Source organism: Lates calcarifer, linkage group LG9 (assembly GCF_001640805.2).
Source record: "Lates calcarifer isolate ASB-BC8 linkage group LG9, TLL_Latcal_v3, whole genome shotgun sequence".
Taxonomy (NCBI): Eukaryota; Metazoa; Chordata; class Actinopteri; family Centropomidae; genus Lates; species Lates calcarifer.
Genome location: NC_066841.1, coordinates 11,945,028 through 11,964,232, shown reverse-complemented (window position 1 = coordinate 11,964,232; position 19,205 = coordinate 11,945,028). Strand labels below are relative to the sequence as shown.

Genomic DNA, 19,205 nt, shown 5'->3' with positions numbered 1-19,205 from the left:
CGCTGGATTTCTTTTAACGGGCTTGTTATATAACTTCCCAAAACTCATCTTCTTCTGTGTTGGCTGCCAAAACCAGTGGGATGGAGCTCTTGCTGCTCTGTCTAATCAGGAGAGTAGATGAAATTTATTGTGTGCATTAAATCCATGGAGGGAGACACCTCTTTGTCAGATGCCAATATGTCTTGACAGACAGGATAGTAGAGTATTATTTGATGGGCCCAAAGAGAAAAGTCTGGGAGAACTCAGTATCTGGAACACTGCACATTTCATATTTCTAAAAGGCCTTGGCCTGTGTTTAATATTTAATAACCTGAAATGTTCTGTGCACTTTAATCATGATGTCAAGAAATTTCCATCAATTACACACAATCATTGACAGGCTTATCCATTCTTAGAGGGGAAGAGAGATAAATGACTCAATGCATGGGGAAAAATATGGAATGAAAGTACAAACACAAGGGGCGCAAAAGACACTAAACACTGACTCAATCTATTTTCTTGGGTAAGAAGCTTATATATGCAGTAACTGCAGCAGTGAGATTTATTTATGGCTCACTCAACAAGCTGAATAATTTGGGAGCTTGAAAATTTGTGAATGTAGGAAAATAAAGTTGTAAGACCCAATATTTCTCTCATGGAAAGGAAGGAAAGAGGTGCTGTTAAAGAAAACACAGCCTCCAAAATCACTTCTCTTGTAATAATTTAAAGAACATCCATCTCTGACAAATTATGAGCATATAAAAAATGTACAGTTTCATCTCAGAGACTCACAAACCCATAACTGGAAAAAGACAGTATCCATCTGTTATTTCTTGTTTCTCAACCAGAACTGCCAACTTGCCATGTAGCTTATTTTTCAGTCTCCCCTATTAAGGTAGAACAATCATTATTATTCCTCATAAATACTGACTAAAAAGAAGCAGAGTAACTCCCTAAATGGGGTTGGTCTCTAATTAACATCTCCTTAACAGCACAATGTGCTTTCTTTCTTTCATTCTTTTTTTTTTTTTTTTACTTTATTTATTTACTTCTTGTTCCTCTCTTCTCTCTCCTTCCATCCGTCATCCATAACTTTTCTCTGCTGCTTCCGTTCTGTCTGCCTGACTCAGGCATTGCCTGAAACTCCCGTCAGTGGTGCAGTAATTAACTCTACACAACGAGTGTGACTGTCAAACACAAGGTAGCAAAAGACGCAAAAGCTGAGCAAAGAAACTTAGCTCAAACCACTCCAGTCTGTGGTTACACGTCTAAACTTGTCAAGTCGCTTTAAATTTCCCAGCAGCAAACTGGGCCACTTTCTGTCACTATCAGACAGCAAAAAAAAAAATACAGTACATACATTTGTGTCCTCGTTGTTACTACGCTGTTACTGTCTGTAAAGAAGTCTTTGTGTTTCTTTTTTTCTTTTACAGTCTCTTGAACAGTCTGAAGACATCTGACAAGATTACTAGGAGAGAAAAAGGTGGCAGAAGTTGCAACTGCCTGCACATTTACAGTAAATCACTAAAGTGCAGCACTTGTACTCTAAAAATAATAACATTATCAGTGAAGGAAATAATGAAGAGTGCAGTCAATTCTTTACTCAGCACATATCATATCATGGAAAGAACCAGAGGTATGATTTGAAGAAGGGAAAACTATACTTTAGATAAGCTACAAATGCCCAAGGGGAAAGTGAAAGCATTAGGTCCTGACCAGGTTGGCTACTGTAAGTCATTCTTTGGTGGTGAAAAATCTTTTCCTCAGAGTGACCACAGACACACTCTGCCAAACAATAGAAGCTTTCTGGAAGAAGTCGAGCTCATGGCAAATTTTGACCCAGTTTTGAAAGGGCACACTCTCAGAATGAGTGCTCAAGCGGGAGGATTATGCACAGTAACATCACTTATCAACGGAAATCTAAGCATCTAACTATTAACGTCATAGTTTTAGCTGATGTCAGATGTCAACAAGGCAAGCCCAGCCCTAATGTACACATTCTTCAATAAACTAAATCTCACTAAATCTATTACGCTTCATTCATTTGAAATATTGAAGTGTGGAAATTAATCCTCCAAATAGGCCTCTAATGTCAGCTGCAATCAAAAACACACACACACACACACACGCACAAGTATCACAGGCATAAAGTATAAAAGCCTTCCCAACAACTGTAACCGCACCCCTGTAATGCCTTATCCATATTCATTTGTGTGGAAAGGTAAATACTAGATAATGGATGAGGCTTTAGTGTTACAGTAAACAGTGCAGGGGCACCTTCCTCCAGTCTGGCTAATGCCCGCCATAAATGATTCAGGGTGTCACCAGATAAGGAGGGGGAGCCTCATTACTAGACCAAAGGACCTGTTGCAACATCTGAGCCCACTTGTTGCTTCTCATGTCAGACACACTGCAGGATCGAGTGTCTGTGCTGTCAGACAAACATGACACAATCCTTTATATAAGACATTCCTTTACTGTCACTATAATAAGACAGATGAATACAGATGCCATCAGACACTCTTTTGCAGTGTTTTTAGATGATGATATTATGAATGCATAATAGCAAACTTTTCAAACAAACATACTACTACTACACACATACGACAGTCTAGCCCCTCTAGGGTCTATTTTCCACCACAAAAAAAGAAATTTACCTCACCATAGGTACTGAGGATGAAGGATGGTGTCCGAGGGGAGTTGGCAGGGGGCTTCCGCAGGTAAACTCTGAGGCAGGTCATCCTGGAGAGAGCATGCTGCCTGCTGCTGCAGACGAGATGGTTTCAGCAGCTATAAAGAAGCGAAGAAGCGAAACTTTGATGCCTGTGTGTGTGCATGTGTGCTTGCATTCAGTTAAGACAGAGATAGGCAGCACAAGAAGAGGTGAGAAGGTTTAAAATATGCTCAGAAATGTATATCTTTATGTTTTTTGCTTTTAACAGTGGCAGGTTGTGACCTGTTACCATGACTAGTAATTACAGGAAGCCCCAAGAATCCTTGCAGCTCTAGCGTTCACGGCTAAATTAAAATAACTGCTGGAGTTTACCAGTTTCATCTGTACACAATATACAATCAATCAATCAGCACAATAGGCATATGAACAGATAGATTTTGTTACCCATAATTTCATTAAATGTGCCAAACCACAGCTTTCTCATCGACACAAGTGGTGTAGCCTCTGGCCAGGATTTTATAATTATCTGCCCTAAATGTAGCTTGTAGGACATACAGTAATAGCAACATTTCTAGGTTTAGTTACAGTCTTTAAGTCGTCTATCTGTCAAGCAGAAAAAATCAATTGGTTCCACATACCCACAAAAGCCTGTTTAACAAGGTTCATATGAATATTTTGATTAATACTGCTTAATCTGCCTTTTGGTAATGGCCACCTACAGGTAACAAACTTTGCATTTTAGGTAAAAATAATTTTTAAAAAAAGGCAGCTTTCTATTATAAAACAGCAGTTTCCTGGTTTTCTATGGGGTGGTTGAGGCACTGTTTCGTGGAGACCAAAGACAATATGGGACTATATTCACTGTACTTGTTTACAACTACACTTGGCAGCTGTCAGATGGATTTGCAGCCATTTGACAGATATACAAGGACAAGAGTATTAATAACATGTGAGAGCCCAAGGTTGACTTAACAATTCCTTCTCAGTTTCCAGGGATTGATCTTGTGGCTCCCAGAGGGGAATAAAGTCTTCTACCGTTTACCCCACTTTAATGGTCAGAACTTGTTTCTTTATTAAACAATATTTCTCATTTAACATCAAAAATACTTTTACAATTCCATTCAAAAATGTTAGGTGGCTAGTAAAAAAAAAAGGTTAGATGATTTGCCATTTTAATTTAAGCCAACAAGGAACAAATAACATAAACAAAGTCAGCCGACAGCCATTTACAGAGCAAACAACAATGGTAAGACAAAAAACATGTTTTTTAATACACAGATTAAATCCTCAGTGACTGTACTGTTGAATAGATAAAACTAATCCAGTGTTGTGATTGTGTGGTAGTAATCCAGATTACTTTACAGCATGATTTAACACACCTCCGGGTGAAATGTGACACAACAGCAATAGCTACAGCACATTGTTTTGACATCTTCCCTAGCGACAGTGCACCAGTAACCCACAGATGAACTTTCCATATTAATCCTGATTACCAAGCTGCCCACCCACCAAGAAGGCACCCAAATCAAGCTTTATTTAAGGGAGATGAAAAAAGCTTGTATTTGAATTGGCCTCCACCTACCACACACACTGTCCAAATTCAAATCAGCAAGTATTGTACACGCAGTATGCTCACAATGGCGTGCACTCAGGGAAACTATTTTTAGTCTGACAAAAAATATATATCTTCAATTATCTCTTGCTCCTGCCTCTTGTCCCTTCCTCACGATTTTGAAAAGTCATAATCATGTTCCTTTTTCCTCTCATTCTGTCTTTCCACAAAAAGCCCCTGATTCATTTTGTCCTTATCAGTTACAGTGAAGGGAAAACAAAGGAGTTCCCTGTAACTCATACTTTGCTTCCCTGAAGGGGAAACTGGGCAGATAATGCTAAAGCGGCAGTGCTTGGTCAGAGCAGAGCTTCGAATTGACAGCCTCCCACAAAGAGACACAGGAATACAAACACTTTTTAGGACATTTATGTTCAAACATCTTATATATCCATAAATATTGGACAGTCTCCAGTACCAGTCTTCACCAATACATCATGCTTTATTGCCCAGTGTAATCGACTGTCTTGCGTTCACCCAGCCAAGTGATAATGCAGAGAAAGATTTTAGTCTGTACCTTTCTGTGTGTGTGTTCTCACAATAAAAATAAAATATGTAGCATATTATATCATCCAATTAAGTCCAATGGTCCAGAATCCTAAAATAATCAATAATGTAAGATGAGGAAATGTTGCAAAGTCGGACATTTGGGAACCTGGAACCATCAAATAATTTGACCTGATCGATTAGTCGTTGCAGCTCAACATATTTTTATATACTGTAATACTGCATAACAAGCTCTAATATACAGCGACGGAAAATGCGAGGAGCAGTAACAGAATATTTTAGCCTCTGAATGGTCAGTATTACAAGCAACAAGTTGTGGGTCCCACAGAGCCCTGAAGATAAGCAGAACAAATATTCCTATGTTCCAAATATATTTAGGTTCAGGCATGATAAGAAATTGTAAGGTGCAGACATAAAGTTAATGCAAGGCAGAGAAGTGTGAGGAAGGTGCAATGTCGGGTGCAACTGGAAGAGGAAGCTATAGGCGAGGGAGACTTAATTAAGATGGATGAGATATGTAGGAGAGAGCGGAACACGCTCCTCGAAGAGATGAATTTTCAATTTGCGCAGGGATGACTGTGCAGTTTTGACTGGGGGGTGAACTCTATCGGTGTAGAAAGAGAAGAGAGAGGGCTGTGTGGAGAGATGTCCAGATTGTCACAGGGGACAGATGAGGGGACAGACTGGAAAGCAAGGCTGCGAAATCAATAAAGTGAGTGACACATTGTATACAGTGAGTCTATGAAATACAGAAACAATCTAGAAACAATTCAACAGGATCAGGGTGACATTTATTAAATAATTGTTTCTTTGGGTTTTGTACTGTTGTCTGACAGTCCAGTCCAGACCATTCTCTAGATAAAGCATCACAAAAACATATATATTGCAGCATACTTCATATGAAAGCACTATAGTAAGTGAGCCATTTTCTTGTACTGAAAAAATAATCTTAATTACCTTATTTGACTTAACTCATTAACTTCTTAAATCAATGTTTATTGATTTCAAATATTTTGCATGTAAGTATTTATCATGACTGATAAAAACGGGGTAGACATGGTCTGTGCAGTAACACTAGTCAGTAAAAGCTAGTAGTAGTAGTAGCCGAGTAGTTTTTTGTGTTGGGTTGATACTATTGTCTTTTGTAATATAGTCTTATGCTACTGTGAGTTATAGCGCTATTTTTCTGGTAGCAGGTTTGCTTATTCTCCAGCCCACTTCCTAACACCTCTGTCTACAAATCCATCCAGACTGGCACCAGTGAGGGGATACTGCTCATTAATGAAGAACACCTGTTTTTTGACACCAACGTTTCTTTGAGTTGTGGCCTTGTTCCTGTCTCGCACATGGTCTTGTTCTCTGAATGTGAAAGCTTTTCATCAAAGCAACCCTGTGAATCTGTTATCCATTTCAGGGTGACATATTGATGCTGTAAAGCTCCTGAAGGGGTCAGGCCTGCAGACAGTTCCAAAGTGATGTGGTAAATCTCCAGGGTCTATACGACAAAGCCTCAGTTGTCTTTTGGGTGTTTGGCTTGTTGCACTCCCAGTGTTCTTGTCTTGTTCATTTTAAGTGTCGGTATGAGTTACTAACTATTTAGCATAGTAGTGCAGCACGCTTTGCTCTGGGACTGGGAGTGCCTGTGTGAAGTCTTACTAACTTACTGAACTTAGGTACAGTTTTGAGGTACTTGTTCTTTAATGGAGAATTTCCATTTTCTCCTTATTTGCACTTCTGCCCCGCTACATTTTAGAGGGAAATATTAAACTTTTTACTGCACTACATTTATTTGACAGCTACAGTCCCAAGTTACTTTGCAGATTAAGATTTTATTGACAGAGATAGGCTTCACTTTTTAAACTGAAGGTTGTTTGTGCTTATGGCTGCAGTAATCAACAAATTGTGCTTCAGTCTGTACAAATAATTTTGAAGCATTACCAAACTCAGAATGAAAAATCATCTTTCACACAATTCTATACCTACAGTCACCAGAAACAGCCCTTTTAGCCAAGAAAATCTTTGCCCTCCCACTTTAGTAAGCTTTAGTAATAAAAAAAGAGGCCATCCTGAATGGCAGCACTTATCCATGCTATGACATGAAACCAATTTTTAGCCTATGATTTTTTTAAACAGATTTTTTAGTTTTTCTTTTATTCTTTACAGCTGCACTAAAAACATTTCTTTGTAGTGCAGAATAACTTGCATTTTCTGCACAAATCTGTGCACAAGTGAAGATAAATCTAATGGATTACAATACAATACAATACAATACAATACAATACAAAAACTTGTTTGTTTTGCTACTCTTAGATATGGAACATCCCATCAACTCAGAAAATAATTCACACATTTATTCTTTCCTTCTTTTGTTCACTCATTTAGTATCTCCTTCACATACTGCTCCTTTTGCCATTAGGAGGTAAGGCAGCATGTACAAAGGCCTTAACTGATCCAGAATTTGTTCACTCGGCTCCTACAACACTGCTGACTGTGACACTTTGCATTTACATCAGTGTGTCACTTTGTTAATGTATATTCCTAATCTGAGATCATATCTTTATCATTCCATGTTCCTCTTAGTTTATCTGATTCTAGGCACATCATCATTGTCTTGTATGTCTCATTGTATCTCTATTCTCTGTTACTTTTTTATGGTCCTTAAATGCTGCTTATTTAAAGAAACTTCAGTAAAGGCTAATGAAACACATCTGTGTTTGTCTTTAATACCATTTGTATTTATCCTAGTAGGAAAACAGCTCTTCACTCTGAAAACTATTGTTTCCCTAAATACACACATGAGTGTAAAACATCATTCGTGAGTCAGAAGTTATCAAAAAAATTTATCCTTTGCTCACAACATTTTACATTGCCACACAAAATCATCAGGACTAGCCTAGATAAACATACAGATTAATACAACCAGGCCAAGGAACACTTTGTTTTAACAAAAAATACAATGGCACAGCCTACTGTCCATACCAGGAAATGCTGTAAAATCTCTGTAACAGTTCACTGTATGCAAAAGGCTCTGCAAATTATTATACTGTACCTACTTGAACAAACATACTTCCTAATGTAAGTCTCACATAGAAAAAAAATCTATTTTACATTTACTCTAGGTTACAACTGCAACCTAAAATGCATCAAATGCATGTATATGAAATGGCTTATTTCAGATGTGACAATGCTCATGCAAGTCATTTCAGATTCATTTTATAAATGTATATTTTATTTTCTATCAAATCTATCTATCTCAAATGTGTTATAAAACTACTAAAAATGTATCTCAGTTTTCTTATTGGAGTGTTGAAAGCATGCTTACAGTTCTTGCAACATCGACATGCAACCACAAGATGTCACAACTCCTTTTACTATTCCACTCTACTCCAGCCCTGTCTATCTGATGGTTTATTAAAAAGTTGCTAGGAGCCTAAGTGCTTCGTGTATAACAATTAATTTCAAAATACAACTGTTTTACTGAGATGCCACACAATGGAAGATAGATAGGCTAAATGATTATAATGATGACCCTTTATTGTTATCCATGTAACCATCTTTGCTAAATTTACAGCAACGTGGGAGAGCGTCACAAAGCCTTTCCGTACAGCCAATTGGGAAAACGTTTCTTTCCAGAACAAAACTACTGATATCCTGAAAGTACCTCCAAACAGTCTTAAGTATTTTCCAGATGTCATACTAGGCTTATTAATCTTTGACTTCTAAAATTTGCTTCCTCTGTGGCTCGAGTTGTGCAAAACATGTGCCGCCGCCGTCACCTATAGCCTACCTTTTTGGGAGACAAGAGAGAGGGAGTTTTTAGGCCAAACGGGAACTGGAGACACTGTTTGAGTGTCCTAACTGGCAGAGGCTTCATTTCTAACCATGCTTAAAATTGACATATTTTTTATGCTTGATAAAAACAGGACCTTTGTCGCAGCCAGCAGCAACATTTAGGGCTGTCAAGGAGAGGATCAGTGGACTGCGCATGCGTTCCAGGCAACCATGGAAACTACGTTCAGAACGTGCATCAACAGACGCAGCCAACGTCACAATTTGCGTAATGTTTTTAACGTAGAGCTGTGCGGTGGCTGGGAGTTGAATATGTAAGATAACTTTACATTTTTCCTTTAGCGTTAAATATAGAAACGTGTCATTGAATGGACATTAGAAATCGGTGCCAAAGAATACCGACATCAGTAAATGACATGGATAATTAGTCTCTCGTGTTTCCACCCGGAAGAACAGGTTGGTGGGCAGGAAGCTTCTCACATGCTCATATCAGTTAGCAAGTAGCGGCTTGATAGCTCTCAGTCTGTTCTCATTTCAGAGGCACTGTCGTTATATTACATATTATTATGTATATTACATATAAGTTTTACAGAGTCTTATAAACCACCCTTCACTGAGGGTGACGCGTTTACAAGAAAGATATAAAAATATCTAAATGTCTGGGTCGCTTCTATTGTAGCTACATTTCACGTAAGGAGTTCTGTGGGCACCAGCTTTTAATAAAGTCTTACAAGATCGTAATAATTAAAACCAATAATAATTTTGACCAAGGTTAGTGGTGTGTAAGCTGTTTTCGCATCCGATCACCACTAAAAATGTAATGGGATGATCACTCAGAACAGAAGAATGGAAAAACAATAACACCAGCTCCATTGGTTTATCATTGACAGCTATGGAGTTTCTCCCAGTACTTGACCCTTTAGATAAACCCAAAGAGGGAATATGGTGAGTGGATTAATATTAATCGGTACTTCTGATGTCAAAAAAAGGAAATTTTGTCTTGCTTATGTTAAAATGTTGTTGTCAACAGGTATTCTCTGATACCCAGAGGAAGTGCTCCAGGTGTTAGTGTGGGTCACACTTGCACATTTACTCCGTCTGAAGAAGGAGGGAAAGGAAGAATCCTTATTGTTGGGGGAGCCAACCCCAGTGGCAGTTTCTCACATTCCCATATCATAGATCTAGGTAAAAAGCAAGCAATCTGTCCAAGTATACAAGGTCTACTTAAAACTGTGTTTTATAAGCCACTCTTTATTTCATATTTGAATGTTTTGGAGCTGAGTTTGTTAATTATATTACTGACATCAGTAGCAGTTACTTTATAACTTTGTTGTTTCTGACTTTACCAGATAATCATGAATGGGACATTCCAGAGTGGGAGGGCTTGGAGGCACGATATGAACACTGCAGCTTTGTGCCAGAGAGCTGCCCACAGAGCCTGTGGGTGTTTGGGGGGGCACAGCAGAGCGGCAATCGCAGTTGTATCCAGAATATACAGTTAACAGGTTAATCCAAACTTATGTTTACCTGTAATATGTCTGTAGTCAGATAGTACTTTATGAATGACAATGATACATGCTTGTCAGTGTCAGATTTAGATGAACAGTAACCATACTACTGGTTTTAAACTGTGTTGTAACTATGATCATACAGGTTGATCATACAGTATGTGATCTTTGCTTTCTGTAAATAGAGAACACTATCCACTCTGTCATTTGTATACTTATCCAGGCAGTGGGTCCCACTGGAAAGATGTATCGGTAAATGGGAAGCCCCCTTGTCCCAGGACATACCACACCAACTCAGCCTGCCTTGGGAACAGATTGTATGTCTTCTCTGGTGGTGAAGCAGGAGCTGCACCTGTGTCAGACCAAAAACTTCATGTCTTCGATACAGGTTTGTGTTGAATTAACAATTTGCCCAACACAATTGTAACAAACAGTGCTATGAAAGGGCGGAATTAGCTTTGACTCCCTATGCACAACATTCATAATATTTCAACCTTCAGATCTCACCAATATTCAGACATTTTGTCCTATTACTAAGTATTACCTTAAGGTAAAATTACTTTTTCACCTGGCAATACAAAATAGTGTTATTTACCTTGGTGTATTAAATTACTGCTAACCATTTGTGACCTTTTAGGATGACAAACCTCGATGTGCATATTTTATAGATACAAATATACATGGCAAACAACACAAATCCTCAAATCTTTAGTGACTGTTATATACTATTATATACATGGGTCAACTCACTGCAGGTGTTTTCAGTTATTTTGGCACCTGATAAGGCACACTTAAAGCATGCAGTCTAGTTGTGATTATATTTGTGGGAAGAGATTACAAATATTTTTGATGGCAATTTTTGATGGCATTTTGACCTGTCATATCAGGGTAAAGCTCAGGTGTAATTATTGAGTTCATTTAGGTGTGCCAGCTCCAGGGCCCTGTATGAAAAATCAGTGTTACAATTATTAAACATCATTTTTAGTTTTTTAATAGCTTCCATAAAATAATGCATAATCCAACCATTGAAGGTATAACTATCCTATTCTGCCTTCAGTTATTGTTCCTAAATAATTGTTTAAATGTTCACAAATGCTACAGTTTGCATGTAAATCAACCAACTTGAAGTCTAAAATACTATACATATTGTTTCTCATTTGAGGTTTAAATGTGACAGTGTAACAAGAATCATTTCTGCATATTAATAGATTTTATGTAAATTTGTTCTAGTGTCTTCCACCTGGTCCCAACCAGAAACACAAGGCAGACACCCACCAGCCAGACACGGCCACATAATCGTAGCAGTGGGTGCAAAGATCTACATTCATGGGGGCATGGCTGGAGACAAATTCCACAGTGACATGTACTCTCTCGACACAGGTTAGCCTGAACACTGTTGAATTATCATTTATTTCAGATGATCACCACGTAGGATTAAAATTTGAAGTGTCAGAACTTGTGACTGGGAAAAATAAGACCGTGTCTACTGCTTAAAGGGAGCATGAAGTGGGAGGTAGTGAAGGCCAAAGGAGACATCCCACCAGGAGTAGCAGCTCACTCAGCTGTGGCACTGGGAAAGAACATCTACATCTTCGGAGGGATGACAGCAGATGGAGCCAGCAACTCCATGTACAGATTCAACACTGGTACACTGCCTTTAATCTACCTGCTTTGTTTACTTCATTATGTGATATCCAAATGTTTATAGCAAAGTATCCTATTAAATTGTACAAATGTACTGCATTCTCAACAAAAAAAGAAGCACAAACTTGTACTTATTTTAATGTTATACTCTCTGCTTGCAGACAAAAGTAGATGGGTCCTAATGAAATTTGAAGGAGATATGCCACCCAACCGCCTAGACCACTCCATGTGTTTACTGCCATGGAAGGTGCATGATGAGGGGAATGCCAGCAGCCCAGCAGCCTCAGAGACAATACATCTGGCCTTTGTATTTGGAGGGATGGACACTCAGGGTGTCATACATAATGACTGTATTGTTACAGTGGTGACATGATGTGCCTTGGTATTGTAACATTAACTTACTCAAGCTGTAATAAAATACTTATCAAGTACTGCATAATTGTTGCACATTTTGTTTTCTTGGAAACCATAAAACTTCTTTAAAACTTGTATACAGATGTTTAGTAAAAGTCTGGGTGGTAAAAGAGGCTGCAATCTTTATAATTCGAGCCAGTGGTGAATATCTGTAAGTGCTGGATGCAGTATTTGGCAAAGACTACCAAATGTCATGCCCTAAAACTGTGAATGAAAACAACATGAGAAAGTTAAGTATTTTATATCAAACATTTATTTCAATGTCTTTCCAGAAGTACAATGACCAGATTCAATAAATAACTTTTAGCATTGCCTGTGAACATTATGAGCCCTTGATCCCACAGACACCTGAATGCCCACCCACCCAACTAAGCCCCTCCCCACTACAGAATCCCACTAGGACTGCCTGAGAACAGCAGCAGCAAGCCTCATACTGGGCTGACGAATATCTCCGCCTTCCAGCGAAGAGAACACCTCTCGCACACTGAAACTTATTTCAAAGTCTTTCTGAAGATTCAGTATGGTTGCTTGTTGTTATCGCCACCCCTTCCCAACCATTCCTCTCACTATTTGAGTCCCATCAGTCCAATATGTACATCTAGATCAGACCAGAGAGGCAAGGGGCGACAGAAGAGTTGACTTCAAACCTGCCTACAACTCATCCTTCTCATCTTGCTCGCTCTCTGCGCCCTCAGGTGGGGGTCCGCCCGCACTGCCGTAAAGCTTGCTGATAATGGGCTGGACCACCTCCTCCAGCTCCTTCTTCTTAGCCTGGAAGTCTTCCAGGTCAGCGTCTTGGTGGGACTCCATCCACTCAATCTTCTCCTCCACTGCCTTTTCGATGGTTTCCTTATCATCATCGGACAGCTTGCCGCCGAGCTTTTCCTTGTCGCCAATCTGGTTCTTCAGAGAGTAGGCGTAGCTCTCCAGTTCGTTGCGGGCGTCGATCCTCTCCTTCAGCTTCTTGTCCTCATCGGCGAAGCGCTCGGCGTCGTTCACCATACGCTCGATATCCTCAGGTGTCAGGCGGTTCTGGTCGTTTGTGATTGTGATCTTGTTCTTGTTGCCTGTGCCCTTGTCCTCAGCTGTGACACGAAGAATGCCGTTAACATCAATCTCAAAGGTGACCTCAATCTGTGGCACGCCACGAGGGGCAGGGGGGATGCCTGTCAGGTCGAAGGTGCCCAGCAGATGGTTGTCTTTTGTCAGAGGACGTTCACCTGAGGAAGAGAGTCAATAATTAAGCTTGTGCTACATTTAATTTTTTTATAAAATGCAAATGATAAATGTTTGCCATCATTAAAAAAATAGTAATGTCAAATTCTTACCTTCATAGACCTTAATGGTGACAGTGGGCTGGTTATCAGAGGCTGTGGAAAAGATCTGGGATTTCTTGGTGGGCACCACAGTGTTCCTGGGGATCAGTTTGGTCATTACTCCTCCAACAGTCTCAATACCAAGAGTCAGGGGGCACACATCTAGAAGAACCACATCACCTGGAGGGGACAAAAAAAAACAAAGAAAGTGAAAAAACTGGAAAAAAAAACAGAAAGTTTGGTTTAGTGAAACAGATATTACTATATAAAGGTAATGACTTACCAGTGTCCTCCTCTCCAGAGAGCACTCCAGCCTGCACAGCAGCTCCGTATGCCACAGCCTCATCAGGGTTGATGCCCCTGGAGGGCTCTTTGCCATTGAAGAACTCCTTCACCAGCTGCTGAATTTTGGGGATACGAGTGGAGCCACCAACCAGGACAATCTCATCAATGTCAGACTTCTTCAGGTCAGCATCTTCCAGCACCTTCTGTACAGGCTTCATGGTGGAACGGAACAGATCCTGAAAAAGTAAAAGACATGGTTAGTAAGCTTGTTGAATAGAAGAACTTTAAAAAGTTATGTTTCAGTTGTGCTATGGTCACAGTTTTTACATAACTGAACTTACCATGTTCAGCTCTTCAAACTTGGCACGAGTCAGGGTCTCGGAGAAGTCCTCTCCCTCAAAGAAGGACTCAATCTCAATGCGGGCCTGATGCTGAGCAGACAGTGCCCTCTTCGCCTTCTCAACCTCACGACGCAGCTTCTGCACAGCACGGTTGTCTTTGCGCACATCTTTGCCGGTCTTCTTCTTGTACAGCTTGATGAAGTGCTCCATGACACGCTGGTCGAAGTCCTCACCTCCCAGGTGAGTGTCACCGTTGGTGGCCACCACTTCAAACACACCATTGTCAATGGTCAGGAGGGAGACATCAAAGGTGCCGCCGCCCAGATCGAACACAAGAATGTTCTTCTCGCCATCCTTCTTGTCCAGGCCATAAGCAATGGCAGCAGCGGTTCTAAAACATAGTTAAGGTTTTTGATTATTACAGGGGAAGGGAGGGAAATATTTTCACAATTTCAAAAAGGACAACAGGTGATTAAACTATTCAGTGGACACTTACGGCTCATTGATGATTCTCATGACATTCAGACCGGCAATTGTTCCGGCATCCTTAGTGGCCTGGCGCTGGGCATCATTAAAGTAGGCAGGGACAGTGACCACAGCATGTGTGACCTGAGGGAAAAAAAACAGAGAAAATTAGACTCAATTATACACCACTTATTTAGAACTAGGATATTCTTTGATGTATATTCTTTGGCGTTTTTCTGTACCTTCTTGCCCAGGTAAGCCTCAGCAGTCTCCTTCATCTTTGTCAGCACCATAGCAGAGATCTCCTCAGGAGCAAATGTCTTCATCGTGCCACCACCAATGTCGACCTGGATGTGGGGCTTGCTCTTCTTCTCAGTAACCTAAAGAGGAACATCCATCAGGATTAACATAACGAGTATGTCACTCAAACATTACCTGAGGAACTTTGGATCCTACTACCACACTTTTACTTCAAACCATCGAGAGTATAGACTCACCTTGAAGGGCAGGTACTTGATGTCCTGCTGCACAGAGGAGTCACCCCAGGTGCGGCCAATCAATCTCTTGGCATCAAAGACGGTGTTCTCGGGGTTAGAGGTCAGCTGGTTCTTGGCAGCATCACCAATCAGACGCTCACCCTCACTAGTGAAGGCCACATATGATGGAGTGATGCGGTTACCCTGGTCATTGGCGATGATCTCCACACGACCATTCTTGAACACTCCAACACTAAAGTGAAAATAATTAAGAGATCTTTATTTTAAAATGCAACCTCTGTCAGTGGCATTTGGAGTCGCATCATTAAATTGATTTTTAAAACAATCAAGCCAAAATCGCTCTTTTACTTACCATGAGTAGGTGGTCCCCAGGTCGATTCCAACCACAGTCCCCACGTTCTCCTTCTTGTCGTCGTCATCGGCAAACACAGTGCCGGCCACCAGCCAATACAACCCACAGCAGCTTCATCTTTGCTCTTTTTGGTGCACGGATCAACAGAGAAATCTGCGGAGAAAAAGTACAACATAAAAAACGTGGCCTTGCTTTCATGACGTGGTAATACTCGATGTCATTTACTGGGCTTCAGACGTCTGGTAAACGGGAAGCGTGGCCTGGGCCAATAAATCCCTTCGAAATGTCAGACTTTTCAGCGTCGAAAAAATATGGGTAAATTGGGTGGAGCATCTCTGCCTCTTTCGACTGTTAATACCACTGACTAGATTTTTTTCCTTGCATCCGCCGGTAGCTAGCTTACCACGTTAGCGTGTCTAGCAGACATGCGAGGGAAACACTAACGTAATGTTAAATGTATGCTCTTTTTGCATGGTATATTTTAGTCATAATAGCTGCCAGCCGGATTTAACAAGCTACATTAAACTGTGTAAATGTATCACTATCGTCAACCGTTAGCTTAGCCGCCGCCACCGTTATGAAACTGTCTTAAAATGACGTTCAGCGTTGTAGACAATAGAAAGTATTACATTGCAGCGTTAATATATTCACAACAGTATTAATACATACCTTAATCGCAGTACTGTCAATGAATTGACGGCCTTGACGTTGCCTCAACGGGTGTTCTCTCGTTGTACAGTGTATCTTTCCTCTATGTATTTTCTGTATTCTGGCTTCTGTGTAATGATGTTGAATGAATTGTGCTCTCTCCATATATAAGCCGTCACTTCTTCCCCGTCGTGGAGCCCCGCGATTGGCTGAGCAGCTGCTCGTTGGAACGCGCTGATTGGTTCCCACCGGCATGCTGGCCGCCGCTGATTTGCACACATCGGGTTGCGGCGACGTCATGGCTTTTGCCCACCGTGCCGATGCTGATTGGCTGTCTGTCAAGCGGATTCGTGAACACAGTTGGTGCAACGACACGCCATTCTAATGACCGGCCAAGGTTGCATTTTCACATTTCATACATTAGAAGTAAGTGCTGCTTTTTTCATAATGGCCCCCACATATAATAAATTGACATTCATTCTCATATTGCTGTTGTTTCAAGGTGTGTAACTGTGTGAATTCTGTGTTGGTATCATGAGTAGTAATGATGACTCACTACAATGAGTAAGACATGTACAAACCATGTTTAATATGCATGTGACTAAACAGTCTAGATGCAAATGTTGTTACATCAGATGAAGATTGTCTGGACGTTTCATCAGAGAACATACACCCTTGCAATTAGGACTTCTTGTAATGTAAACTGCCTGCAATTTCACAATTAAAATTTGATATGAGCACTCTGCAGCCTACTGTCTCAATGACCTTATATTGATCCCAGATATGCTGAATTATTTTGAGCATATTGGCAATACATAAACAGGTTATAATACACATCAAACAAAATCACCCACTGCATTGCATTCTGAGATACAGTCTCCTATCTCAAAAGTCTAACTAGGTCAAGGTTAGGTAACTGGTTGCCAAAGCCACACAATATGATCCCATTCTAATATGTAGACTTACACAAGCCAATGAATGACTGAATCAGATTTTGTTTGTGTTTGTCTTTATTATATTACTGTCTAATGTGAGAACAATGTTTATTCTTTTAGATGTTAGATTATGATATTATATTTTCCACCAGAATCAGAAAAATCAAAAAAATTATTGACATTATCATAGTGGTATGGTTTATTATGCCCTGACTAAAGATACAGACACTAATTTCTAGGACATTCCAGAAATAAATTGTTTTTTGTCTCCAAATTTCAAAATTTCGAGATATGACAAGGGGACTTTCTATAATAGAGTGGCACTGATTCCTGGAAGTGTTATTTCAGGGTCTGTATCTTGGTGGAATAATAAAGTAAACCACTTGATTCTAGAAAATTCTTAAACAAGTCAGTTTGCATTGTATGAGTTTTTGCCAGATACAGGCTACATTAATTCTTTTAATGTCCTTTATTTATTTATTTATTTTAATAGCTCTGTATGTTGGTCTTCTTTAGAGGTCACTGAATCATTGGTGTGACCCTGAGTTTCAGATATGATTGTGCATTTTCTAAATAACAGTCTGCTGACCTCTGATACTACCAGTGACCAGAGTCCTTTTGTGCACATGAGCAGACTCATGGGTGGGGAAAAAAAGGAGTTTTCAATGAGATACAAATGAGAGGGTACATACAACTCACAGCACAGCTGGGTCTGGAGCACATCAGAGGGCCACAGTTTTCCTCTCCTCTGTCTCTTACATGAGACGTCTCAGAGGTGTAAACTGTTACAGTTTTGATATATAAAGATCTAATTTGACTTAGTCTGAAAAGGGACTAAGTTGAAGTGGTCTCCAAATTAATGATTTAGTACTTAACAGCTTCAACACAGCCATAGCTTTTGAAATTGTTACATTATTTTGTGGCTGATAATTCTTAAGGGATTTCTAGGGATTTAAAGTTGTTAAGAGAAGACAAGTGACTTAATACAAATTACATAGACTCTATTTGTATTGTGCTCAAAAGGTGACACCAATGCACTGGACTATAATGCACCTGTGGACTCATGTATTTTAGTTTAATCTTACTCTTCCCAGAGCCCTCTTTCTTGACCAGTTCAGATAGAGGAGTGGATCAAGGGAGATCTACAAATTCTGTTGTTTCTTTTTTGCTCAAAGATGTTTCTTGTTCAGTTCGAAGAGTTGGATAGGCTACTGATGAAGCTGTTTATTTCTTGTTTTCAATTTTTTTCCTCATCCAGTGTAGGAGGAGCTATGACACTGCCGGCTGACAGCTGGAGGAAGTGAGACACATCAAATGTAGGAGTGGCTGCTTCCCAGCGGGAATGACACTGTTCAATCAACCTTATATGTATATTTACAATTTTTAAATAAAATGTTAATAAAATATGAACCAAAGACAGCTTTCACCCCTGAATTACTTGCCTTCATTTTGTTGTAACTATAGAGTGAGTCATATTTGACATTCCTATGTACAAAGATAAATATTTATCATGGAATTTCTCACTCATATTTGAAAATAATAATTCAGTATAATAATAATAATAATGGCGTGGTCTGTTAGAATGCAACTGGTTATATGGAGTTCACAGTTATGGCTTTATTTAATGAAAATATGTGTTCCTTGAGCTGCATTTCCTTCTATTTCAATACCCAAATTTATATTTCTTGTTAATGCCAGTTAATCCCAATGGATTTCATTGTATGCACCTACAATGACAATAAAGGCGATTCTGATTCTAGTTTAGTTTATTTTTATCTCCTGTTATGCCTTTGTTTCTTTACCATTTTTTAGTGTCCCATGACAGTGTCACATTTGAATACTTGGACCTGGTCCATGTTTTTGGACTTTTTATTTTTCTCAGGATGACATGGATATCACCCAGGTGTGCTGCTTTTCTCCAATGGTGTGGAGGTAAGGTTACTGAAATTAGGCTACCACAAGTGTGACTACCAAGGTGTTTCTCTGCTCATCTGTATTAGGCTTGAAGTGAATTGTCAAGATACAGTATGTATGGATATGCATGGAGCTCAGCACCACACAGATACACATGTGCTATTCATACAACTATTACAATGAGCAAAATGAAGATTTCTTATTAACTGTTTCCAGTTCCTTGCGTGTTTATGTCAGAACAAACTGACAAGTCCATAAAGACACAAAATAACAAGTAGGCTAAAGAGAGAAAGACAATCACAGATCTAAGACTGTCACATTGTTGTAA

General features: G+C 39.7%; 2 protein-coding genes and 1 long non-coding RNA gene across 7 annotated transcripts; 2 read left to right on the top strand and 1 right to left on the bottom strand.

The window, feature by feature from the left end:
• Nucleotides 1–8,785: 8,785 nt before the first annotated feature.
• On the top strand, nt 8,786–12,149 carry rabepk (Rab9 effector protein with kelch motifs). 4 transcript variants are annotated; one of them, XM_018662935.2, is made up of 8 exons: nt 8,786–8,872; nt 9,449–9,503; nt 9,589–9,743; nt 9,908–10,063; nt 10,290–10,454; nt 11,297–11,446; nt 11,563–11,712; nt 11,872–12,149. In XM_018662935.2, exons 2-8 carry the CDS (start codon nt 9,451–9,453, stop codon nt 12,081–12,083), a joined length of 1,041 nt encoding a protein of 346 aa, XP_018518451.1. In that variant the 5' UTR covers nt 8,786–8,872; nt 9,449–9,450; the 3' UTR covers nt 12,084–12,149. The 4 variants fall into 4 exon arrangements, with proteins under 4 accessions (XP_018518451.1, XP_018518449.1, XP_018518452.1 ...); XM_018662933.2 differs by having other exon boundaries at nt 8,816–9,014; XM_018662936.2 differs by lacking the exon at nt 8,786–8,872 and adding an exon at nt 9,036–9,329.
• A 210-nt stretch (nt 12,150–12,359) lies between these two features.
• Nucleotides 12,360–15,529, bottom strand: hspa5 (heat shock protein 5). Its single transcript, XM_018662932.2, is given in 9 exon segments — nt 12,360–13,344; nt 13,453–13,620; nt 13,724–13,961; nt 14,067–14,457; nt 14,563–14,675; nt 14,774–14,911; nt 15,029–15,260; nt 15,381–15,472; nt 15,474–15,529. Coding segments are annotated over 9 exon segments (1,965 nt in total). The 5' UTR covers nt 15,498–15,529; the 3' UTR covers nt 12,360–12,775.
• Nucleotides 15,530–15,539: 10 nt separating this feature from the next.
• Nucleotides 15,540–18,727, top strand: LOC108874460 (uncharacterized). Of its 2 annotated transcripts, XR_001959686.2 has the most exons (3): nt 15,540–15,695; nt 16,201–16,454; nt 18,222–18,727. It is a non-coding gene; the product is annotated as an uncharacterized LOC108874460 (long non-coding RNA). The 2 variants fall into 2 exon arrangements; XR_007813877.1 differs by lacking the exon at nt 15,540–15,695 and having other exon boundaries at nt 16,050–16,454.
• The last annotated feature ends 478 nt before the right edge of the window (nt 18,728–19,205 follow it).

Coding starts and splice junctions, on each gene's coding strand:
- rabepk (XM_018662935.2), top strand. CDS start 9,451: ATGGAGTTTCTCCCAGTACTTGACCCTTTAGATAAACCCAAAGAGGGA. Junction 9,504..9,588: donor AAACCCAAAGAGGGAATATG/GTGAGTGGATTA, acceptor TGTTGTCAACAG/GTATTCTCTGATACCCAGAG. Junction 11,447..11,562: donor CATGTACTCTCTCGACACAG/GTTAGCCTGAAC, acceptor TACTGCTTAAAG/GGAGCATGAAGTGGGAGGTA.